General features: G+C 35.2%; 1 protein-coding gene across 1 annotated transcript in view; it reads right to left on the bottom strand.

Annotated features, from left to right (window-relative positions):
- The window catches only part of LOC145694884 (uncharacterized), a 74,360-nt gene extending 47,986 nt beyond the window's left edge, over positions 1-26,374 (bottom strand). Inside the window, exons 1-2 of the mRNA XM_081771599.1 lie at positions 26,236-26,374; positions 1,853-2,052 (exon numbers count right to left, since the gene is read on the bottom strand). Of these exons, the coding sequence (XP_081627725.1) occupies positions 1,853-1,997 (145 nt within the window). The 5' untranslated portion in view covers positions 1,998-2,052; positions 26,236-26,374. The remainder of the gene's footprint in view (positions 1-1,852; positions 2,053-26,235) is intronic.
- Between the last annotated feature and the right edge of the window lie 950 nt (positions 26,375-27,324).

Here is a 27,324-nt window from a genome sequence, read left to right as displayed (position 1 = left end):
CCGAAGAAACAGCGAGTTACATCTATTATTGATCCAAGCATGAGCAACACCATGGATTGGGCATCATCTAATTCCGTCGATAACTCAAACTCACATCACCAACCAGAACCAACATATAACTTCCTGCTGACAGATTATGACCAAAAGTATAACACCGTTAGAGCGGTTTTTCAGCAGTTGATTAAATACGTGCCTCGTCCTGAGATACGCGAAATCGTCAAAACTCGCAGAGGCATTATACTAAAATCTACCAACTCAAATTTTGTATCGCATGTGCGAAACAAAGCCACATTTGAGATCTTTGGACCAAAGGCTAAACTCTCCGCACTAACTCCAAGTGCACGTAAAACTCCTCCTCCTCCTAGGCGATTGCCAATGCTATCCGTTGTTATACGAGGAGTTGAACCAGATCTCACCTATGAGGAAATCTATGAGGAATTACATCAGGAAGGATTTCCTGTAAAGCGATGTATCCGGATAAAGAACGCTAACGGTGCAACATATCTTGTACGAGTTCTCACCGATCAACCACAGTTGATAGACCACAGTAGATGACCCACGATCCACTGACCCACTCACAAACCTTGACCCACGTGACTCACTTGATTCACGACCCACTCACAAACCTTACCCACTTGACTCACGACCCACTGAGGCACTTCATCCCTGGCTAGCTCGCGCATCTTTGGTGCACGGGGTTCGGGTACGATTCTTGAACTGTGGGGATCCTTGAAATTTAAACACATCACAGCGGTTCGGATTCCATTTTAAACTGTAGTTCCACATTTCATGCAACTTCGGTGCTTTTCTTTTTTAAAAAAATGAGACGCTAGATTATAATACAAATACCGGTACCTCCCTAACAGTACTCCGGGTAGTTACAATATATTCGCTATTTTACAGCTGTTTCAATGTTGGTTCAGTATTGAAAATGTGTCAATCTGTATATATATAAAGATGAAAGTAACCATCCGACCGATCTCGATCAAATTTTCAACATAGATATGGTTCTGGCTTAGGATGGTTTTTATCATTTCACTTTGACAGTGCACTTAGGCGAGGAGGAGAAGGATATATAAAAATAATCGAAAATGACCGATATTAGTGTCGGACTCATACTTTTTGGGGTCGCTGAGATGAACAGTGACACTTCCGATGTCGTTTAAATTCAAATTTAGCACTTCATGTCCAAAATGAAACGTATTCTCCTCGTGCGAAGAACAGTATTCTGCTAGTAATTTAATAAAGTTGATTTTATTTGTTTTTGAGTTTAGCGTTCCTATCAGCAGCGAGGTTATATGAGACGTGGACCTACTGCTTAATGTGGAATCCGAACCACATGAGAATAAGTTAATAAAATGAGATATCGTACTGAAATATAGATGTTGCAGATTTTTTTCTTTCTTCCTCATTTCATTTCACTCTGGAAGTTTAAATAAGAAATTATTATGGAACTATGTTGAGTTGGGGAGAGGGGGCACGATGGCTCAGTGGTAGAGCGTACACTTCTGGTGCGTGGGATCCGTGGTTCTATTCCAGCTCGCGCCAAGTGGGTTTTGTGGTAAATAAAAACCGTGTTCGTGGGCTTTCTCGGGTTTTTCCCGTTTCCTCTCACTCTATTTATTCCACCATTGCATTTATTTCTCTTCATCACCGTCTCTTTTAGTCTAGCCGGCATAATCGTGGGACGTAAAACTTAAAGATTTCATTTAATTCCATGTGTTGAGTTGAAAGTGATTTTATAGCCTTCCCATAAGTATTACAGACATTAAAGTAATTTTTGAGTTTTTGGTTCACAAAAGTCATTACACTGTATTGATTGACTTCCTTTACGTATTTGCAGTAATCTTACCTGCCATTTCTGCTCGTTCTTTATTTACATACTCTTTCCTCTCAGCTTCATTCTTTCCTTCGATATACAGAAAAATGGAAGCTCCAATTATCAGGTACGTGGTAAAAATCACAAGCAGAACACACCATTGCTTTATGGACATCATTTTTATAACTAGAAACCTTGTGGAGCACACGACTTATAAACCTTGGTGACGGCTTCTGTAATAAAAGTTTCAAAACAAATTAACACTCTCATAAATAAGCTTTTTAAAAAAAAGTCATATTATACTTTTTTGAGCGTTTTTTTTTAAAGAGATAAAACTCATCCTTTGCTAGGTTGTGCTTCTACCCTCAGTACACATACACTTGCAATAAACAAACTGATTAAAAATTAAGTCTATATGTAATTAACATGAATTTAATAAAAAATTAACTCTATATAACCAGTGACGGATCTAGCAGGGGGCCGGGGGGCTACCCAGCTTTTTGAGTGACAAAATTAATTTAAACTATTATTTATATATTTTTGAAAATTTATAGTAAACTCATTATATACTTATCATAGTCTGGGTTCTGACTGTCCCTAGTTTTTACTTTCTAGACCCGCCCCCGTATATAATAAACATGAATTTATTATGAAACATGAATTTATGAAAATAACTCTACACATAACAAACATGAATATGTTAAGTATCACCAAAGTGTGGACGAAAGGACATTTCGTATTGTCGAACGTCCCTTCGTCCATACTTTGTATATGAGTGAAATGATGCTAAATACTACAATCATAGCGCAAGTAATTTGAAGCGGTTGCCGGAACATCGATATCTCCAACAAATGCAAGATGGCGTAGCAATTTAACAATGGGTGCATAGAAACAAGGAGTAAAAATGGAACAATTAAATCGGCAAACGAGAAGAGAAAGAGATTAGAATAATAATAATAAAAATAAAAAATCATTCAACATTGTGAAAATTCAATTGTTTGACCGCTTTTAATAGCTCTATTTGTTCCTAAGCTCTGAACATCTCTTCCGAGATTTTCGCACTTGTCTAGCGTCTTGTTTTGGTGTCAGCCATCATCTTCCGACATTTTGATGTTTAAATTTATAATATATATAATATATATAGTGCGCTCCACGAATAACACTAAAGCTAATCTTCTGAAGAAACCAAGGCAGATAGAAGCATGAAACCTTTTGTAACCTTCGAGGGACATAAGAGACAATATTATGCTGATATGGAGAACTCCCCATGAGGTGCTCACAAGGGGAAATGAAAATGAAATGAAATGAAATCTTTGAGTTTTACGTCCCACGATTATGTCGGTTAGGCTAAAGGAGACGGTGATGATGAGTAATGAATGAAATGGTGGAATGAAGAAAGTGGGAGGAAACTGGAAAACCTCAGGAAACCAACGCACACGGTGTTTGTCTACCACCAAGTTTACTTGGTGGGGGCTGGGATCGAACCCGGGACCCCAAGCACCAGAGGTGAACGCTCTACCACTGAGCCACCGCGGCCCTCTGCGCTCAAGGGGGTTACGGGGGAGTAACCAGGGGTGCCCACAAGGGGGGGCTATGACGCAAACTGCGTCATTGAAATATTTGGGGGGGGGTTAAAAATCTATATAAATATGTTTGACGGGGGGGGGGTAAAATTAATCGAAAAGTTTTTTTTTCATGGAAGAATACCTATGGATAGACAATTGCGGGGGGTGCGTCATGGACATAAGGGGGGGTGGGCACCACTGGAGTAACTACAACATTTTTAATAGCAACCTCCACCTTGTGGTATCTCGTTTGAAAGATAATCACGTGTAGAGTCCAATTTTGGAAACTACGTATCGCTAGCATGTCCCTATCGAACATGGCAGCCATCCGTAAAGTAGGGTCGAAGTACGTTCCACGCATAACACTAAGGCCCGTCTCCTGAAGAAACCAAGGCAGATAGAAACATGAAACCTTTTGTAGCCTTCGAGGGACATAAAAGACAACATTATGGTGATATGGAGAACGCCTTATGAGGTGCGCTCAAGGAATTACGGGGGGTAACTACAAAATTTTAAATAGTAATTCCCACTTTGTGGTATCTCGTTTGAAATGTAATCCATGTAGAGACGTTTTGGAAATACATGACGCTAGCGTGTTTCTATTCAACATGACGGCCATTATGCAACACTGAATAATAAATATAACATTATAAGTTTTCGTTTGACATGCAAATTTGAAATGTGCAATAACCTGAAGGAGTGCCATTTGAAAAAAAATAGTTTTATACAGGTTGGCAACGCTGTTAATCTGGTAGTGTCACATAGTGTGACAAACAATGTCCTCCTGCTGATATTTGCACGATACAAAATTTCAGTTTTTTTTTTTCATTAGTTTAAAGTTACAAAGGTTTATAAATGGTTCACCCTGTACTGATATATATTTAAAATTTTGTAAGTGAACAACACTCAATTCGAATACCCGAGCTTTAACTATTATGAAGACTAGAAAATTTAACAGCTTAGGAAAGCAAGAAGAAAAAGTTTTTTATTTATTTATTTTTTTAAGTAAGGTTGGTTCTGGTTCTGTTTTCGGTTGAATTTCTATACATTTTTGCCCGTAGAAATGATAGTTGAAATCCCGCTTTTTGAGGTAGTGTTCTGGTGTGAGAAGACAACGCGAAAACTGAATGTCGAACAGTGTTGCCACACTCCTAGCTCTGGAGTGGGCTGAAAAATAGTACCAAATTGAAACAAAAAGGGCTGAATTCATTATTTTATACCAGTGTAATACATGGATCTATAACACGAAACATAAAGAGGTGAAGTTCTAGAACTCCCCTTCTTCCAAGAGTTCAAATCAAGAAAGTGCTCTTTCTAAAAAAAAAAAAAAAAAAAAACAATTACTTCTTAAAAACATCCAAATAGAAGGACCCCGAAAAATCGTGGAAGTAGATGAAACTTTTCTCGCACGTAGAAAGTACAACAGAAACCGCAAATTGTGAAAGGGAAAACAGTTACCATACTAGAGCACATGCTGATCTTCTTCAGGATATTCAACATTTGATTCAACGTGTGTGTGTTTCTTCTTCTTTTTTGAAAAAGCTAAAAATTCCATCACACTGCTTCTTTCTCGTCTTCTTCATACGCGGCGCGGATGCGTCCATCTATAGCGTCATTTATTTCCCGGTATAGTTCGAATTACGAATTTTCCACACAACGTTCGTAGCGTTATGCGATGCAGCGTCATAGAATGAATGTTCAACAGCATTGTTTAAGGGTCTAACATACAGTATAAGTAACGTGAGTTATAGGAATAAGTCTTGCTGACATTTTTGAAAATGTTACAAGTATTTGTTAAATAGTGCTGAATTGGGTAGAATTGTACCAACTTTTTCACAAAAGGGGCCGGATCTAGAATCCTGCGAACTACGCGTTCGCAGGAGGCGTCAAATGAAGAGAGCGCTAAACTGGAAAGATAATTTTGTGTTTTAAATGTGAATATTTATTAGAGAAAATGTTATGATGAAAAATTTTCCAAACAGCTTCAAATAAATATTGTACAGGCTGAGATAGAGACAAATACTTCAAAAGGTCAATAAAGTCGAATCTTTATGTGGTTGACTGTAAAATTAATCTTTACAATTGAAATGGACTCGTACATCAATTGGCGCCAATACCACACTAACAAACGATGCTAGTTTAAGGAAAATTTCCACTGCGCAGGGGGATTTAGGAAAGTTTTTTTTTTTTTTTTTTTTTTTTTTTTAAGAGGGAAGAAGGCAGATTTTACCAATATGAATAAAATGTAGGAAAATTTAGTCATTTAATAGATGTTATATTAAGCACTGCGACAGTCTGACTTAAAGACAGCAGTATTCCTTCCGCAATCCCACCATATGCACACAATACAGATGATGAGTAATGAATGAAATGGTGGAATGAAGAAAGTGGAAGGAAACGGGAGAACCCCGAAAAAACCCACGCACACGGTGTTTGTCCACCACAAAGTTCACGTGGCGGGAGCAGGGTTTGAACCCGAGATCCCTAGCACCAGAGGTGAACGCTCTACTACTGAGCCACCGCGGCCCCTCAATAGAACTTTGTTTTTCATGTAATGATAATGGCCGATGATAAGAAACCAAGTGGAGCATTTTATCAAAAAGAAAGCTACGAAACTTGAAAGAAGATGAGAAGTAATCGAAGGCTCTCAAAAGTTTCTTTCGACTTCTGGACAAAATTTCGAAAGTGATAATCATAGAAATGTTGAGGTCAGGGAGTTGTTAATGCCAGTTACTGTTAACGAAGCATTTGCAAATCAACAAACTTTTGAAACTATAAGTTTAGTTTACTTGATTGCAGTAATTTAATTGTTAAATTAAAATGAAATGGATACGCCCTTTTTGGTCATGAGTTTGAGTTAAATTTAATGTATTTCAAAATTAGTTCGAATAAATTAGTTTTCACGCAGCATATGCGTACCTAGGTATATAACTCGAAAGGGTAACTGTAATCGAAATCGAAACTGTAAAGGAAAGGTCATTAAGATTTTTAAGTAACATTTTTTTAAATAACTTTCCTGTCAATTACAGCAACATATACATGTGCTCGTTCTATTGTAACAGTGTAACAATCATTATAAAACCATTCTCTCGTATTAAATTTAGATGCAGCGATATTTTTAAACATTTGGTAATAGTCCTAATGAAAGTAGAGTTTTGATTATTGGTTAATTGTGTTCAGGAATGCATCGACGGAGCTAGTCCGTGAGTCTGGATTTTCCAGAATTTTTAATTTTTAAGAAAATTTGCACAATTTCAGGGGGCAAATACACAAACATTATTTGCATTTTGTAGGTTTCTCCGAAAAACCTTCGGACCCAAAAGAGAAATCTTGGGTATGCTACTGCTTATGTTTACATTGTGTTACTCATTGCCTGATTTCGAACGTGTATGTTGGAAAGAGACATGAAAGGACTGGATTGTTTTATAGGCTTAAGGAGCCCTGAAAAGAATTTTTGGGACGGACCTGATTTTGAAGTTCCGCCACTGGACCTAAGATAAATTAAGTATCGATTAAGGCACACTTGTAATCTATTATCTATAAAACACGTTAAGCTAAACTTCATAAAGAATTATTTGAGATCAACTATATCTTAAGAACTATTTTTTTTTTTAAATCAAATCTGTGTTAATGTTAGACTTGAAGCTCATGAGTTTTATTCTGTTTCGACTATTATGTTTCAATTGTGCTTGTCAAAATACATCTTATGTATATATCTTAGTTTTGTCTTGTGCTTATTTAATAAAAAGTGCTATTAATTATTAAAACTGGAACTTTGTTTAGTATTCATCCACAATCAATTAGTTATAATTTCTCCATTTTTCGTTAATATTCACAGGGAGATCACAGATATTGAAGAAATTTGCGATTGTAACAATTATGTGAAGAATTTTTGTCCATTACAACTTTCTACTTTTTTTTTTTTTATTATCATTTAGGTGGGCGCCTAAAAATTGTTTGCTTACACTTAAGAAATGTCTAGACCCGGCCCTGAGTGTACCATTAACTTTCGAAGTGATATTGGCTATCTGAAACTAATATATAGGTATGTAGCATACATTACCATTCACAGTTACTGGCACGGTTTCTTTGATTATGTTATGTGCCGCTTTTGATGACTGATATGAATGAGAGATCTAAAGCGTTAAAGTGGAAATACCAAGATTTGTCTGATAGTCAAGGATGTCGATTCTTGGGGGCGAGTATGTCCAGGACCTTCAAAGTTTGCTTGGTCCTTTGAATTAGTAGTAATAAAATCTTTATTGATGTCTTGTTAGATGATATACCTGTATTACAAACTTGAATGTCTGCTCCCCTCCTTCCTCAGTTTGCCAGCAATCTTTTCTGCTGCCTACCTGTTATTTTTTCTAATTCCACTAAGACCATAGTTGTTATCAGTGACATATTTACGATTTTGTTTCGGGGGGGGGGGGTCTCTGCTAACTTCATTCCTGGAAACATGAAAATTCTGCAAGATATTTCATTTACTTTAATATTGTAAATAAAATTTCGGGGGGGGGCTTAAGCTCGGAAGCCCCATCCCCCTTAAATACGGCACTGGCTGTTATGTATTGTATTTTCACAATTAATTTATTTAATTTCCCATTTTCTTCTTTAGCCTAAAAGGCAGAAGTGAGACTTGAAAAACAATGCAAAAGGATTAAATATTTTTGATGTGTATTTTTCCATGTTTTTTTTTTTCCAAAGTACCACCAAGAAAGCTGGAATTATCACTACCATTAGAATAAGCAATGAAGTTTAGCAATTTATCCTGATGCAGAATCATTCTTAACCATTTTAATATTCTTGAAGACAGATAAAGTTTGTTGTGATTTGTATTGTTTAATGTGAGAGGAAAATATTTCGATCAGGATGCCGAACTTCGTTTATGTAACTGAATTTAATATTCTTTTAATCAAATCAAATCAAATTTTTGAGTTTAACGTCCCACGTTTATGCCGGTTAGGCTGAAGGAGACGGTGATGATGAGTGATGAATGAAATGGTGGAATGAAGAAAGTGGGAGGAAACGGGAGAACCCCGAGAAAACCCACGCACACGGTGTTTGTCCACCACAAAGTTCACTTGGCGGGGGCTGGGATCGAACCCATGACCCCAAGCACCAGAGGTGAACGCTCTACCATTGAGCCACCGCGGCCCCTATTAATATTCTTATAATATCGATGTTCGAGTGTTTTGCTATAATCAATGGAGGTCTGTGAATAAACAATAGAAGGTTCGAAGTTATCATGGGATTCAGAGTTTCTTGAAGTTGAGGATTATTTTAAATTTGAATTGTTGAAAAATTGAGTTTCGTTTCAGAGTAGGAAACTACAGTATACTTTCAACCTATGGGAACTCAATACTTGAAGTAGTACATCTATAAGAACTAGCTGCAATAGATTAATAAGAACAAAGAAAGAATCTCTTCCTCGAACTCTGAATCCATTTACTCGCTATCTCTCTTTCTCTCTCTCTCCTCTCTCTCTCTCTCTCTTTCTCTCTGTCTCTCTCTCTCTCTCTATGGAGATTAACATTAAAACCGGAAGTGGAAATTGATGTCTATCAATTCTGATTGCAATAAAAGGAATAAAATCAGCAATGAAACATATTCTTGGCACTAAATCCATATCAAAAATCTACTTATTGCTAACTATTTCCGTTTTTGCCATTATGCAATCAGTGTTGTAAGTGAATAAACGTAGATTTTCACCACTTCCAGTGTCAACAGATAGATAAAAGTCGAAGCAACACTCATTCCTGGAACGCTGAATCTGTCGAAAACCTTTCTCGGGGTTAAGTATTGAAACTGGAAGTACTAGTCAATTCCAACTACTTCCGGTTTTGGTAGAGTGTTGAGGATGTGGTAATCGCGTATCTATTCTCTTGAGACGTTAGATCGATTGCGGAAATCCACTCGCGGCTATCTATTACTGTTTATGTTCTAATACGATCAACGTTAAAACTGAAAACGGTTGATTCCTACCACTTTCGATTTGAATAGAAGGTTTACCGAAGATTTGGGAGCTATCCTTGAGATGCTCACTCGATTCCGAAGTCTGCTTCTCGGTATCGATTACCGGTTTTGCTCTATGAAAGGCAATATTAGGACCGCAAATACTAGTAAATTGCAATGGTTCTCGGTTTCTGTAGAATGTTGCAGGGGTGATTATATGTTCTCTTGAGACGCTGAACCGATTGTAAAAAATACTTGTCGCTATCTATTACCGTCTATTCTATAGAGATGAACGTTGAAATAGGAAATGATTGATTTCTACCACTTGCGGTTTGAATAGAAAGCCAACGAAGGAAATGGAACCTATTCTCCGGACGCTGAATCGATTATAAAAAAGTAGCTTCTTAGTATCTCTTACCGTTTTTGCTGTGATGCCTGTCGACAGACAGACAGATGGATGGACGGACATACATAGCCGTTGTATAAGACAGGGATGCACACGAGACAACATTTGGGGCTGTCTCGTCTCGGAAATGTGCTGTAAAAGTGAAGTCTCGACTCGAAAAATGTATATTTTTCTATTGGAAAAGCCGTCTCGACTCGAATTTTGGCAGGAAAATCCTGTCTCGACTCGTCTCGTGCGCATCCCTAATAAGACTTCCGATGTTTATGCATAGCATAGTATGGAAGTGTAATATTTGTGATGCGTATCGAGAATTTGAAAAAAAGCACGTGTCACAAACCATTCATTCATCATGAATCATCGTTCCTATGTTTAGTCTGTGATATTTAATATAGTCTACTTCTCATTTGAGTTACTCTATAACATTATTTGCTGATACAATTAAACATTCCGACCTATGGATATCTAAAAGATTTTCGAAATATTAGACCATATTGGAGCATTTTTGCCTTTATTTTTTATTTTTTAAAATTTTAAAATCATTTTTAAGAGCAGCCATATTAGTGTAGTTAGTTTTTGACTCACAAGGAAACCGATTCAAGTGTGACACGAAATTGTGGTCTAGTTTATGTGCAAACGAAGTGTTTCTGTGTACAATTAAACCCATTAAAGGGAAAAACCCTCGATCTCAACCATTCCGAAAATATAGAGGAATAAGGGGAAGGCTGGTGCTCCGATAATTTGCGAATTTTTGAATATATAGCGATTAGTGATGAGCAAATGCAAGACCAAGACCAAGACCCGGATGGTCTTGGTCTTGCACTGGAGCCCTTGGTCTTCGTCTTGCACACCCAGTCTTGGTCTTGGTCTTGGTCTTGCTTGCAAGAGTCTTGCAAGTCTTGCTTTTTAAAAAAATCTTATGTTTTTCATAGGTAAATTTTACTCTGGATATAAGGGATAATAGATTCTACAATGCGCCAATAGTAACGAAAATACAATAGGCTATATGATTCTAAATGTAATATAGTTTACCTTCGTGTAAGTGTGATGATAGTGTACGATATAGGCGACGACCTTTATTTTTTTTCCCAATGGGTGCGCACGCTTTACTACTTATAGGATAAATCACAACGTTTCATAATCCCTTTATATTTTTTTTAACAGATCCAATACTCCACTGGTTCTCAAACTGGGGAGGATACCCTGAGACGTATGAAAAGAAATCAAGACAGCACAGATTACTGAAATACCATGAATTGCAAATTATTTTTACATTCTAAAGGCGTCAGATTTTTTCTTTTCAACCACTATTAGCTAATCTTTGTATTGAACAAACTTCCAATTAAATATTGAAATTTTGTTTTACTGATTCTAATATGTACTCTATCGAGCAGAAACATGGGCATTACGCAAAAGCGATGAAAAATAACAGGCTCCCGAAACGCGGGTATGAAGAAAAAAAGGAGAGAATTAGCTGGGTTGAACGGCAAACAAATGAGGTGTTAGAAATAGTAGCAGTAGGGAGGAAAAGAAGAATTTTAGATGTAATTAAGAGGAAGAAGAGGAACTGTTTGGTACATTGGCTGAAGAGGAACTGTATTATGAGCGTTGCTAGAGAGTATGGTGGAAGGAAAGAAACGGAGAGGGCGAAGGAGACTGTAGTTGAAGGAATGTATTAAAACAGAAAATTGCTACGTCAAGACGAAGAGAGTAGCTTAGGACCACCGTACATAGCGCCTTTTTAGTTGCAGCAAGTGACCTGCCAATAATGGGAGAATAGCTATGATGATGATGATGATGATGATGATATATTTATCAATATTGGCCAAAACACAGAGAAGAATTAAAATAATGATTATAATCAAACATCTTAATATTTTAGAATAATTTGAAAACTGAAAACGACTTAACTGTCTATGTCTTTTGTGTAAACTCAATTTATATACATACTTTCGACCTATATTATAAATCTATATATATAAAAGAGAACGCACAAATCCTTTGTTACCTCATCACGCTAATACGGCTGAACCAATTTCTTTTATTTTTGGGGGGTTATTAGGATTTGGACCCTAGATGGTTTTTATCATATCACTTTAATTTTTAATTACCAGTGTCTTGAGATAATTGACCATTCAAGTGTCCATAACGTACAAATCCTTTGTTAGCTCATCATAGCTAAATCTAACCGTATTTATATGCAACCCACATGACCGTGTCACTCGGCGGGTTAACATAAATGACAGGCGATATAATGTTAACATTCTTCTATGGTTTTTATCATATCACTTGAAAGCGAAAAAGTAAAAATTATCTAAGTAACAAAGTTTATTGCGTTCCAGGGTGACCGCAGCGAAGCGGGGTGAACGCTGCTAGTATAAAATAACGGCATCAAACTCCAAGTTATTTGAAATAACTGTACAAAATCACTCTCACTTGTGAATATGGATTATTTGTTGTATAATGTTATATCGTTTAATCCTCGATGTGCCATATCTCTAAGGAGGCTAAAAGTTATATTGATAATTATTCAACATATAAGCATCCGCCCATGAAATCAAACTTGCGGTCACGTGCACTAGGTTTTCCTCAATGCCATGAAAGTATTATTTCGATATTAATTTTATGAGCACACATTAAAAATTTCCAACGGATGCTTGAGCCTCGGAGCCAAGGCCATATAAATATAGTCAGCACCTATGGTGTACTGAATACCAATGTTCAATACTACATTTTTTTTTTTTTTTTTTTTTTTTAGTTTTGGAAGAAGAACATCACTAATATGTTTTGAAATGAAATGAAATGATGATGATGAGAAATTAATGAAATGGTGGAATAAACAAAGTAGGAGGAAGCGGAAAACCCCGAGAAAACCCGCGCACACAGTGTTTGTCCACCAAAAATTTTCACATGGCGCAAACTGGGAACGAACCAGGGAGCCCATACACCAGAAGTGAACTCTCTACCACTGAGCCGGTACTTGTACAAGCCTCTTGCGCAAGAGTCTTGGTCTTGGTCTTGCATCGGGATTCCTGGTCTTGGTCTTGGTCTTGCACCGGGATTGCTGGTCTTGGTCTTGGTCTTGTTCTTGTACCCCTTGGTCTTGGTCTTGGTCTTGCATCGGGATTCCTGGTCTTGGTGACTGCATCCAAGACTCTTGCAGAAACTGCAAGATAAAGACTCTTGCGCTCATCACTAGTAGCGATAGTACAAATAAAAGAGACTTTTAAAAATGAACAATTCGTTCATCCACGAAACTTTAGTTGCCTTAGACATGAGGGTTACAAAACCGAACAGTTAAAAAAATTCTCGGGAAAGAATGTTTTGGAGGAGGAAGGCGAAAATAACGAAGTTTCATTATTGCCTGAAATAGGCGTGTAAGGTGTCTATGTATAGGCTTCTTGGTACGCTGAATCGATTAAAAGTATCATCAGGTCAAACAGAATGAAAAATGTTAAAAATGGTGGCCGTCCGAACATGTTTAATTTTTACAACTATTAACGGACCGGAACGAAAAATGGTCCAAAATGGAGTGTTTGCAATACCTTAGGCGATTAGGAACATCAGCACAATTCAACAATAAGGTTTCAAGCTGGCGGCCGTTTGTAATTAAAAAGATCTACTTGTCTCTTGCAGCTCTGTGTCAAAATGTGAAATAAGATTTCTGATTTTCTGTTTCTGGCGATGCTGATTTAAATGAAAGCATTGATGGTCACCAAAACGAACACTAATATAGTAGTTGGTTTTATGACGATATCATGGTACAGATAACGCCTATTTGTGACGTAAGGTCCGCAGTTTTTATATTTATATAACCAAGGTTACTGATTTATCAAAATACATCTAAACACTGCATTATGATATTACCTTTTTATTGTAGTACATAACAGTTAAACATTTACACACTTTTAAAAATTGTGTAATACAGTTGTCACGAATTGGTTCCTTAGTTTTTATTAATTATTATATTTTCGTTGCTATGACAACTAAACTCACATAATCAAAACACTATCATAAAATATTATCGCATAACAACAGAAAAGAAATTACTTCTATTTCTCTTTTCATATTCTTCTTCTTCCTTTTTTGAACAGCTTGTGCATATTTTAAAAGTACATTTTGCCCATAAATACAGATAAAGATGTTTAAAAAATACAAGTAACGTTGTAGTTTTGTTGTTGCAATTACTAACTGTTATTCATATATTGGTTTTAAAGAAATGTTTCAGGAAGGAACGTCGAAAAAAAAAAACGTGAATGACCAAACAAAAAGAAAAAAAAATGAAATGAAATTGTTGAGTTTTACGTCCCACGGTTATGCCGGTTAGGCTAAAGGAGACGGTGAAGATGAGTAATGGATGAAATGGTGGAATGAAGAAAGTGGGATGAAACGGGAGAACCCCGAGAAAACCCACGCACACGGTGTTTGTCCACCACAAAGTTCACTTGGCGGTAGCAGGGTTTGAACCCGAGACCCCAAGCACCAGAGGTGAACGCTCTACCACTGAGCCACCGCGGCCCCAATGACCAAACAGATACAGTACATTATCGGTATTAGTGTAGAAGAAAAAAAGGGGGGGATATCAGTACTATTGTACAATTGTGTTCTTCGTGTCAATGGCGTTTGTTATTCCTCATACCCCTTCTTTTTCCGCCCCGGGTAAAAGCTACGCCACTCACCTCAACATTCAACACCACTCTTATTCTCTCTGGTGCATCTTTCGTAATGTTTAAATGAAATTTTCAAACATGTTCACTCGCAACATAGCCGAAAATCCACAAATTATCAGAGAACCAGCTTTCCCTTAGTTCTCTATATCTCCGGAACGGTTGAGACGAGGGTTTTCCCCTCTAATGGAATTCATTGTTCACAAAATCACTTCAATTGCGCATAAACTCGTCCACAATTTCATGTCATACTTGAACCGGTTTCCTCATCAGAGATGATTACAGTGAATTCCTGCTTACATACATTGATTGAAATATAACGATCCTCCTAAATGTTCAGGCCACACGAAATGTGCACCTACTCTTGAAGAAGTGAGATCTGAGCCATTACTCGAGTTCTAAATCCGATGCTTTGTGTTCCCACTGGAAATCAAAAAGGCACGCTTATACGAATTGTTTATATATATATATATATATATATATATATATATATATATATATATATATATATATATATATATATATATATATATATATATATATATATATATATATATACAGGGTAGACACGACGTCGATTTCCTCAATAGGTAAACAAATACTTGTTTTGGAGAAAGCAACTTTGTGCCCAGTCAGTATATACGAGGCGTGTTTTTAAGTATCGTTTTAAATAATAAACGAGTATAATAATAATAATAATAATAATAATAATAATAATAATAAACGAGTATAACGTTCGTAACAATGTTATTGTTACATAAAAGCCTGTACCTTTATCTACTTTTGTACATAGTTTCTAGCAATATTAAGGCACTTATCGTATCATCGTACAGAAAGCTTTTGAATACCAGCTTCCTCGTAGAGGTTTGCCGCCTGATTTGACAACCAATGCAACATGGCCGTTTTCACCTCATCATCGTCATCGTAGCGCTGTCCACCCAAATCCTTCTCCAAATGCAGGAACATGTGGTAGTCACTTATCAAATAAGGACGAAATCGTACAGCATCTGATCTGTTTCCATTTACGTCAACTTTCTGTACCAAGTCTTAAGTGATGACATAAGGTCGCCCACTTTGTTCCTCATCATGAACATTCATGCGGCCATCTTTAAAGACTCTAACTCATTTCCGCACTATTTCATAACTCATAATGTTTTCTTCATATACTTCACTAATCTGGAGATGAATTTCAGCCGGTTTCACACCTTTTAACGCTAAGAAAACGAATCACAGCGCGTATTTCACCGGTGGGATTCTTGATCGGAGGAGGCATTTTAACTATACTCAAAAACAAACGTAAACATGACCGAATGTTTCCGTATTGGCGTCTGTGGCTTGCCAATCCTAGTAGCAGAGATAACTTGCAAACCCCTTGCTGTAAGCTTGAGTTGCAAGTCGGCCAAGCTTGCATCCAGCTTAATTGAAAAACGTGCAAGCATGCCGCAAGCTGAATTTATTCCAGTAATGAAGTGACTTGGGCGCAACTTTGCATTCACTGTTCCATTCAAGCTTGACGCAAGCGTTTGGCAGGTCAAGATAAATCAGTAGCCAATGAACGGTCAGTGATACTACGACGCTGCGAAGAGTCTCAAGCATTGCTTGCAAGTACAGTACAACAAAAGGCAGATTGTATGAAAGCATACGTTTCAAGTGCAAGCGTAGAAAGCCAAAAGCCAAGCAAGCGCCAACTGGCCGAAAGCTTTCTTGCTACTAGGGAATAGAAGTGGGTATATAGCGCGCTTCGTGGAATGCTGATCGCTACCCTGCAGGAGGTAAATTTCAAAATTGTACTTACTTAAAGAACACTCTTCGTATATAAAAATAATTCGTAGAAGCGTGACTTTTTTATATATATTAGGGTGGTCCTTAAATTTCGACTTTCGAGTTTTTTTTAGTCACATCTGCCTAAAATGATCCTGTATCAGATCAAAGTAACCCATGAGAAAAATCATCTCAATTGAATAATATTAAATGGTGCTCGAAGCAACCTCAAATTTTGAATTCATTTACAGCATAAGGCAAGGTTTTAAAAGTACCTTGTATGTTTGTAACGGTTATAGGAAGTGATACCATATCCTGGCTAGAGGTAATGGAGGTAGGACTGCATCTATTCCTGTATAGTGCTATCATAGATATCTTGTATTCCACCATCGTAGACAGATCTATTTTCTTTTTTTTTTACTTGTTATAGGAAGGGAGTCATGTGCATATCGTTTTGAGGTAGTTTTCAATCACAAACACACATTTGGCCCTATTTCCAAGTCAACTTTAATCATTAGGATCACACAGTAAGACTTATAATACTGTTGTTAATATATTCGCCTGTTCATCTACTCCGCACGATAACTTTTGAATGGATGCGAATTCTTTAATTCTGTTTTAGCTAGAACAATTACCTCGACCAAATTCGTTAATGAAGTCGATCCGTTGAAGCATTAATAGATAACTGCGATTTTAACGGCAACCATCTATAGTCTATATCCCATACATAAGCGGATCTTTTAAATTTATATTTTTTGGAACGGACAGGTAGAGCAAGTACTTGGACCGAGTTCGTTAATGTGGTCAAATCGTTAACATATTAACGGAGGGTATATGTAATCCATATTCCATACATGTAGCCCCCAAGTGAATTTTTGATTTTTTTTACAACAAATAGCTAGAGCTATTACCTTGTAACAGGTTCATTAATGGTGTCAATCCGTTAACGAATTAACGGATAACGGAGACTACCGATACATCTAAGCGAAGTTTTGATTCTGTTTTTTGCAAAAGATAGCCAGAGCGATTATTTTGGCTGAGTTTGATAATGGAGTAAATCTGTTAATACAGTTAATCAAGCAACATATTAACAGATAACGTCGACTTTAACAGTGGTTATCTATAGCCTATATTCTATTCATGTAAGCACAGCTAAACACCATGAATCAAAAACAAGTAAATGTATCATATTCACAACCCAGACGAAATATACTTCAAATCGCAGTTTCAGATTAATTACAATTCCAAGGACTAATTACAGTTGGGCATATTAATATTTTTTGGCTGTATAATACCAACTTACACTAATAGAAGCTCACTGGCTGCTGTGGAAATCGGGCAAGGATAAGAGCGTAGAAGTGGAGGAATAAGCTCCCCCAAAGATCGAGTATAAATGAAGTCAAGGGAGCTTTTGGTGGCAGAAATTGGGATCAGATGAAAATCAAAAGTCAAGATTTCTTCAAAACGGTCCTGAAAAAGAGCATTCTTTTGATGTAACGAGGATATTCCAATAATAATAATAATAAAGATAAGCATCGATGATCACTAAGGTTTAGTGTTATTTTCATTTAGTTTGAAACAATTTAGCTAGTAGTTAGTAACAGTTGTTATTAATGTTAGAAGTAATATTAGTGTTAGAACAGCATGCAGAAATCTTCAGTTTCAAATTTGTGTTCACAATAATTCAAACTGCCCACTGGTCTCCGAACTTGCCTTCCATTTAGTGTAGAAATCCTATTATTGAGCAACGTGGGTGCACAAAATAAAACGTCACTTTGGAGCTATATTAAAAATTGGCCGAAACAATAAATATGAAGGGCCATAAACTCGAGAACGAAATATCGTGTGAAAGAACATAGTGCTTAATTTGAACCTACCATTAATGGTCCAGTAGATGTAGAACAAGAGCGGCAACGAAGTTAGCTTCAAAGCATGAAAGGAAATTCATGAGGTCTTCTATAAACGAAAATAGACTTGGAAATGAAAATTGGTATACATTGATCAGCTAAGACATTAGAACCACTTACATAATATCTGGTATGCCCAGCTGCAGGACAGCAGTAATGCGATCCAATGACGAGGGCACCTGCCCATTCTAGTACAAATCGACGATGCTGTGCAGGGTGCACTTAACTTTGGTACACATATGGAATGTTGGCTGTTGAGGCTCATTTCTAACAGTATACAATGAACTGTATACTCATAGTCAGACACACTCGTGCTGTTCATCGTTAAGTTTCTTGTTAATTGTGCCACAGTTTGCGCCCTATCCTGTGGTACCAACCTCGATAGTCTATGACGTCCGACATCTTTAATGAGATGTGGCCGCCCTACGTCTTGTGGTTTGACGTGGGTTTCCCCATCTTTTCTTCTCGTTTGGAAAACACTAGCCAAGGCAGTTCGTAAATACCCAACAAATTGCGCTCTTTCCGAGACTCTCGTTCTCAACCGCCTAGCTATTACAATCTGCCGGCCCCTATCAAACTCTGATATGTCGCCAGCCTTCCATATATATATATATATATATATATATATATATATATATATATATATACTGTAAATGCATTCAAACATTCAGGTCATTAATATCATTTAATTGAGCTAGTTTTTCTCATGAGTTACTTTGGTCTGATATGAAACCATTTTAGGGGGGGTGAGACTAAAATAACTCCGAAGTCCAAAAATAATAAATATTCTTAAAACTTTACTTCGTTTCGAAATTTATTTATTGCTGCATTGGGAACCTTATAGTTAGCGATCCTTTTTCGTACAATATTTTTAAAAATATATTTTTATTATTTTATTGTTATTTTGACAGTTTATTGTCTAGTTATTCAAGAGTTAACATTTTTGCGCAAATTAGTTCCTGTGTTTTTAAGCGAATAACTTAATTAACTTATAAATTTAAAAAAATATATAGATAGAAAACTAAATACATGGAAGTGCGTCGGGACCGTAATACGGCAAATTATGGAGGCGTTAAAATATTAAATAATACTTTTGATAAAGTGGATACTTTCAAATATTTAGGATCAATATTAACAGACGAAAATCATATTCACGAAGAAATTAAATGTCGACTAAAAGCAGGGAATTCGTGTTACTATTCGGTTCAAAATCTCTTGCCGTCGCGAATTCTGTCGAGGAATTTGAAGCTTAAAATATATAAAACGATAATCATGCCTGTTGTTCTGTATGGTTGCGAAACATGGTCGCTTACTCTGAGGGAAGAACATAGACTGAAAGTATTTGAGAACAGGATCCTGAGAAGAATATTCGGACCCAAGAGGAACGAAAATGGGGAATGGCGGAAGCTTCATAACGAGGAACTACATAGTTTATACGGTTTACCCAACATTGTTAGGGTCGTCAAGTCTAGGAGGCTTAGGTGGGCAGGTCATGTAGCTAGAATGGAAGAAAGTAGAAACGCTTTCAAAGTCTTGACTGGTAGACCCATAGGAAAACGACCATTAGGAAGACCTAGGCGCAGATGGGAGGATAATATTAAGATGGATCTCGCAGAGATAGGAATACAAAGTAGAAACTGGATCCAATTAGCGAAGGATAGAAGTCAGTGGAGAGCTTTTGTGAACGCGGCACTGAACCTCCGGGTTCCATAGGCCATAGAGTTAGTTAGTTAGTTAGTTATATAGATAGAAAATACATATATGTTTAACAACTGCGTTCCGTAGTGAAGAAACATGGATTTATAAAAGTTTTAGTGAGGACCAGTATTTAAATCTGATTCCGTCTTAAAATTGGAATCCATTGATTTTTAAACCCAAGCTTTCCGCTTGATATATTTGAACAGCAGAAATCTGTGGAATATAATATTCTTTTTTATTACTAAAATTCTTTTTAACAGAGTTTTTTAAAATTCCAAGTCAGAGTACATACTAGAAAACTTCGAACTATCCGAAATTCGAAAAAACAGACAACTATCCGAAACCAAAAACATGAATTTTTAAATATCAAATGAACAAAACTACTGTAACTACGTAAAAATAAAAGGAAAAAAAAAAATATGCAGAAGACTAGCTTTAAAGCATTAAACACAAACTATTTGCTTAACAAAACAATATATTCACATTAAAAACTACATATGTGTTTTATTTAAAACGTATGTAGTTTTTAATGTGAATAGTTATACTGTTTTGCTCAGCAAATAGTTTGTTTGTCTTTAATTATATACAAAGCAAAGGTTTTACTTATGGAAAATATTACCTTCCATAAGTAAAAAATAGTGCATTACTTGCATGATATCGCAAACGACATTTACTTCCATATATATTAAGCTACAAATACCGTCTAAAACTCACTTGAGCACAGTACCACGTACAATGAATTAACAGACAAAACAAATACACGAGCGACAATCTTAATTATCTATTCTCACTTAAAACTAGTTTGTGATCTTCGATGATATGATTGGATTTTTTTTACATGGTGAACAAAATCTTATAATTTCATTAATTGTTTGAAATTCGTCATTAGTAACATTTAGTTCACTTTCAATATATCTTAAATTTTCAATCATTTCAGAAGCTTCAGATAAGGTTGGTACTTGTTATTTCTTTACGTCATAGCAAATATTTTCTTCGTTGTCTTCATCATCATCATCACTTTTCCTTACAGCTACCTTTGGATAGCTGAAAACCTATTGAAATGCATTCTTCTGTTTGCAAACTGCTCAACGTTGAAAATTCTTGTACTGTATTAGCCTACTTTGAATTATCCAAGCAGGAGGTTCAAAAGTTCGATTTAGTCATACTTCTTATAATTATTTTGAATACAGTTTTCATGGGGAATACAGACTTTTGTTCGAATTATCCAATATTTCAAATTATTCAAACTCCAATATTTCAGGAATAGAGCAACCAGAAGTGTTTTTATAACGAAGAAATAATGACATAAAATGTGAAATCTCTTTTAACGAACTGACGAGATTTAGAGTCGACAAACTTTACATTTTCGGCTACCGATTACCTCGAAACCCCGGTAGCCAGAATTAGCCCGGAATAGGGGACTTATATTTTAAAAAATGATAATCTCAGCAAAATACAGAAGTCTTTTAGTCTGAGAGAAAAAATGAATTAAATCTCTCGTTTCTAGTTATATTAGTCTTGCAGTTCTAAGTCTCTGTCAAAATTACCGACAGAAATAAGGACAATGAATTATGATTATTTTGTAGAATATTCCACTTTAATATCACAAGAATTTCATCTTCCGATTTGCTTAATTGTGAAAAATTATAGAGAACGTATATTGCTACACTACGTAAAGTATGTGTACTGTAGCTGATTTCTGATTACAACCATAAACAGAAGTAAAAGATAAATTACAGTAATAGTTTTCTATTAAGAAGAAAGTATATGTACTTTTATTTTAACATTTTTTGGCTTAAAATGTTTGTTAGCGTTCACCTCCTTCCCCCTCAACATTAGGTACGTAAATGCAAGAACATATTTAGATTTTGATTATTGATTCCAGTATCTTTCAAGCATCATTTCCCGGATCTAGGCCTGTGCGATAAGTCGATATCACATACCAACATTCGACACATATCAACGACACACTATTGACACATATCAACATTCGATATCGCATAGACATCAACATCGATATATCCATATTCTAAAATTTCTATATCGATCTTGGGCGGGCGCGAGACATAGGGGTCTCCTAAGACTTGCGATGGATGTAGGAACAAACTTAATTTTTACAATAATGTCTTCCAATGACAATTTCTTTATTACCACAAATTCCAATGTAAATAAATCTACTTGCAAATTTCCAATATTATACATGTATACTGCAATTTCTTAGGTGCCAAACCTTTTCTGTTCCTCAAAATAAAGAGAAAGAAAAAAGCACCTGTCAAAAGCAAGTACTGCGAACTTTGACCTAGAATTTATCATAAGAAAGTTTTTTTGTTCCTCTATCTCGGAGATTTCCATTCCATTTGGCCTTTGGAACCGGTCATTGAGAGAAGCTGCACACTTGACCGCTATATGCAGACATGCTCTTTGGCAGATTCAGAGATTTGAAAAGAAAACTAGTTTTCAATAATAATAATAATAATAATAATAATAATAATAATAATAATAATAATAATAATAATAATAATAATAATAATAATTATTATTATTATTATTATTATTATTATTATTATTATTATTATTATTATTATTATTATAACAATTGCATTTACAACTAGAGTCCCATCTCTTTATCTTGCATGGGAGGCCCGCAAGTCTGCTACACCAATGGTGTTCCTTAGTCTGTTTGTCTCTCTTTCCGTTTCTTGTGGATGTTCGTTGTTGTGCTGTTAGGCTTTTGTATTAAATCTTTACATTATGTAAACTTTTTTCTTTTTTATGAGTTTTTTTTAAAAGAAAAGAAACTGCTTTCCTCTGATATCTATTTCTTACTATTCATCTTGTTTGAGCTGCTTAAGTAAGATTATTTTGTAACTTTTTATGTCATCCATTTTCCTGACAATAATAGAACCGTCATTTTTAATAATTTATTTTATTCTCTTATTTGCAGTTTGCCACACTGATATATTTATAACAAAATTGAGGTTTGGTCCAACGCCTTTCTAATTCTCAGCCAATCCAACGATCCTGCTTTTTGGTCTGCCTAGTATTGCAGGAAAGGGAGAATTGCAGGTGGTAATGCACTTTTGGAGTCGTGATACAATCGATTTCTTTATGCATGTGTACGTCTTTGATTTACACTACTTATAGTCAACTGATATTTTTAGTCCCTCGATGCCAAAATAGTGGTGAAGAAAAGCCAAGATTCGTTCGTCAGGACCATGGGCGCCCGAAGAAAATTTTTTAGGGGAGCCGTTCCATGGTTGATATATTACGTCTAGTATTTAATAAACGTAGTTTGTTGTATTACATATACATTTTCGTGAGCGAGGTTAAAAACAGTTAGTTCTAAAGTTAATAAATAGTTTTATCGTTTTCGACTTCGCTTAAATAACCCTCTTATTTTTTTTATGGTATACACAGCAACAACTGATTCAGCACGCATAATTTTGTAAACAATATAAATGTGTAACGGTAGTATCCGTTTGCATTATTATGTATGTAATAGAGACTAGTAAATACAATGCATCTATCAAAGTACATTATTACTCTAAATATCAATCACTGACTTTTAAAATTAAGTGTACACTATATAAGTATTTGCTGCTTTTTATTTTATTTTATGTGAGCTGGATTAAATTTTTTGTGTCTAGCCTAATATGAAATTCTGCTTTTTGTCTTTATATGTCAAATTTTTGTCTTATATCTAATATACCCTATTGCGATATTGATCATTTCATTATTCTGAAAATTCCTGATAATACTTTAAAAATGTGTTCAAAAGTATCGGTATCGGGTATCGGCGAAAAAGTGTTATTGGTACATCCCTACTTTTGATAATCATGGGTATTTGACGATTGACGATTGTATGTTATAAAATGTTTTCAGTGTGTAAATTCTTGATTTTACTAATTTATCACTGGACTCACAGTCAAAAATGTGTTCTCTTTGTATATCTCAACTGCCGTCCTATATATTAAAATTCTTTAATGGTTCGGGACAATTAATTTTGCCCAACTTTTTTCCTTTTTTTAGTTTACATACCTATGCCATGGATTGATTTTTTTTTGTTGTTGTTGTTAGCAACTCCAACAGAAAATATTGAATTTACATTCTTTTCTTTGAATACAGTACTTTCTTTGTCAATGTTTCTACCGTGTTTTTTTCTTCTTTTTAATCACATCTAAAATATTGTCCTTTTCTGCTCTACTAATTCTAAGACTTTCTATTATACTAAAAGGTATAGTGGCAGGAAAAAGAGGGAAGTTACCTGAAGATCGCAGTGAATGAAAATTTATCAGCTTGCTGCAAGTGATCTGCCAATGATATCGAGGATTTCGTGAAATAAGGAAAATCACAAAGTAAAAGTAGTTGACATAACCAAACTATGTATTGTAAGTAATATTTAGAAAAATGTAAGTTACGATTATGAATGAATTACAATAGAATGAGCAATAAAATTTCCAATACTGATAGCGCAGATCTGTGAAAGACAATCTTTGGCTGCTTAAAACAATAATCTCAAAAAACAATTTGTCAGTATTATTTTTAAAGCTAATAATTTTCAAAGTATTTTTTTTTGTATAATTTAGAAAAAAAAACTTTCGGAAAATGGCTGGCAGACCAAGTGGTTGGATAGTATAGAAACGGGTCTATAGTCTAGTAAGCAAAAACACACTTAAGAAGGAATAATGTTAAACACTGTTTCTTCATACAGCCGTTCACATATTGCAAATATTGACTTTCAAGACTGATAAAAATCATAAAAACTTAATTCTAATACTTTTGGAAGTAAGAACTTGACATTTTGTACAAATATTGTTCATTAATTCAAGGCTATAGATAAAACAGAAGGCTTTCAAGAAACTTAGATTCTTATAAGAAAAAAAAAATAGTTAAGTTCTTGTTATCACCTTTTCAGATGTCCGAAATCTTTAGACGTAGGAAATTAAAAATTTGTGGCAATCTTCCACTCAAAATACGGGTATGACGGGATTTTGTGAAATTCATTACCATAAGAAGATGAAAAGGGGGTTAAATGTGTTCTCACTCCCATCAAATCACTGCATCCTTTGGCTCCCTCATGGCTGTATGGTTAGCGGGTTCGATTTTCGATGTGAGTTCATATGATTTGGATCCATGTTAAGCTGTGGTCCACGTCTGATATTACGTTGTGCTGAAAGGGACTCAAAACGCTAATCAACCGTTTGGCCTAGGAAGTTCAAATTTTGTAGAAACCTTCTTCTTGTTCCCTAGGGGTACAGGTAAGAAAGAATTTTTGTAAAATTCCACTCCGAACAGAACGATTAAAATTATTTACATTATTATTACTTATGATACCTTTGAAGCACTACAAAAAATCAACCCATTGGATAGGTAAGTCAGGGAGCAAGGAAAAAATTCTTTGTAATTTTTGGACCAAAAGATCCAAAACATTTCAATCAAAAAATTTTCCTGTAGGTCTTATATCTGTAGAACTACGTATAGTGTAGCCAAACCCAAAGTATCCCTTAACTCAATATGATGTGCTTTGTTCCGTAAAAAAATAGGAAAACTCGATTTAGGGCGATTCGAAAATTTTGTGGCTCCTGATTCAATTTTAGATCAAAAGATCCATTATATTTCAATTAAAAATGTTCTTGTACGCCTTATATCTGGGCAACTACATATAGTGTAACTACACCCTAACTATTACTTAACTCAGTATGATGTGTTTATTCCGCAAAAAAAGTGCGAAAACTCGATTTAGAGGCCGTTCAAAAATTTTGTGGCCCTTGATCCATAAACTAATTATTGGAGCCAAGATTGCAATCTTTTGATGCATTTTTATCATTCTTAAAATTCTTGGCCAAGATCACAATCTTTTGATCCAATTTTGTTGGATCATTCCTAAAATTTTTATTACTGTTAACATCTGCCAAATTTGTTATCTGATTGCTTTCAACGACATTTTCGATTGAATAAGTCTAGGTAAGCGTTTTTTCTTTCTTATTGAAGATTGAAAGATATGATAAAATGTGGCTTAATGAATTCACCTTAACCCCCATAAAGTAACGAGTTGAGTTTCTTGAAACAAATTAGCATATTTGTCTCTTTTTTTTTCATTATACTATATTTTTTCAACCTGTATATAAATTACAAATCCGAGAGGATTACATCATGCGCTATTTCTCAATCTTCTATATCATTAATGTATTTTTTTTTATTAGAATAAACCTATTGCTGACTACAATTATACTGTATTCCATGTAATTTTATTTTGTCTGCCGGCCCAACTAGAGATAAAAAATGTATTGATTGTGAAGACAGGTAAAGAGTCATTAAAGATCAGTTTCTTAACACTCTTTCATTGTAACTTTTAGTTCGTGCTGTTTTAAGTGCATACGTTTCGTTTAATTTATTTATAGACCATAGACTAATGATTTTTTTTTCTGTTTACAAATACGTGATGGAAAATTTTACTTACTTTATTTATCTCTGATACTGCAGCACTGATGATGAATTCTCTTCTTTCAATACCATGAGTGATGGCGGAGATACTTCTGACATGGATTTCGTGTTGAACCTTTTTTTGTTTTCCGATGTCAATTCCAATTTTGAACACTGTCTCCGTTTATCATTTGTGTAGTATATCAGAACTTAAGTACACTCAGTTCAAATATAAACTTGTTATCACAATGTCCATACTATGTATCACATCAACCAGCATACACATTCAGAAAAAAACGTTTCACTTTATTATTATTATTATTATTTTATTAACAAAAATCACAACATCTTTCTAACATGGAGAAAAATTGATGTCACATGTCTGTAAAAATTGGTGTGTTTCATTTTTTCCCAATGTCGATATTCTATCAATATAAAAATAATAATAATATACACACTAATATTCACAAAGTACATTAATATATATCACTCTCACTCATGTCGCAGTAGAAAAAAATGGAGGAATAGGTTTTATTTCTTTTTTTCGTATTTCCTTGACTGAACTGAAAACTAATAAACACTTTACAGCTTTCTGCAAGGTCGAAACGTAGTTTTGTTTCTCATCTATTAGCATCTTCCTACCTGACACGGCAAGAAACCGCTCCAGTTACCACTTTTTACAAAAGATGATGAAGAAGAAGAAAAAAAAGAAGAGGAGGAAAACGGCGACTGCAAGGTGATTTTTCAGATACACATATACCCTCTAATTATATATTATATGGATTATTAAATTTACAAGTTGTAACAATTTAATTCATACGAGACGACTTTTAAGAAAATTATATGAATCATTTTAATGAGTCAAAGTTTTTCGGTATAGAGCGAGTAATATTTGAGAAAGAAATCATGCTAGTTAGTTCAAGTGTGTAGTTAATTAGTTAAACATCTTAGTTATGTCAATATGTTTTAATCATAATATTTCCTCCAGATAATGGGATTTTTCACATACAGATAAAGTAAACGGAATCAAGTAGGCCAGAATTGAAGTGGATTTTCGTATAGCCATTTACTACGGTATAATTGGCATAATAATATACATATATTCTACAGAAATAAGGAAGTTAAG

This window comes from Thermobia domestica, chromosome 9, assembly GCF_964235325.1.
Source record: "Thermobia domestica chromosome 9, izTheDome1.hap1.1, whole genome shotgun sequence".
NCBI lineage: Eukaryota > Metazoa > Arthropoda > Insecta > Zygentoma > Lepismatidae > Thermobia > Thermobia domestica.
This window is presented reverse-complemented; position numbering and strand designations above follow the sequence as displayed.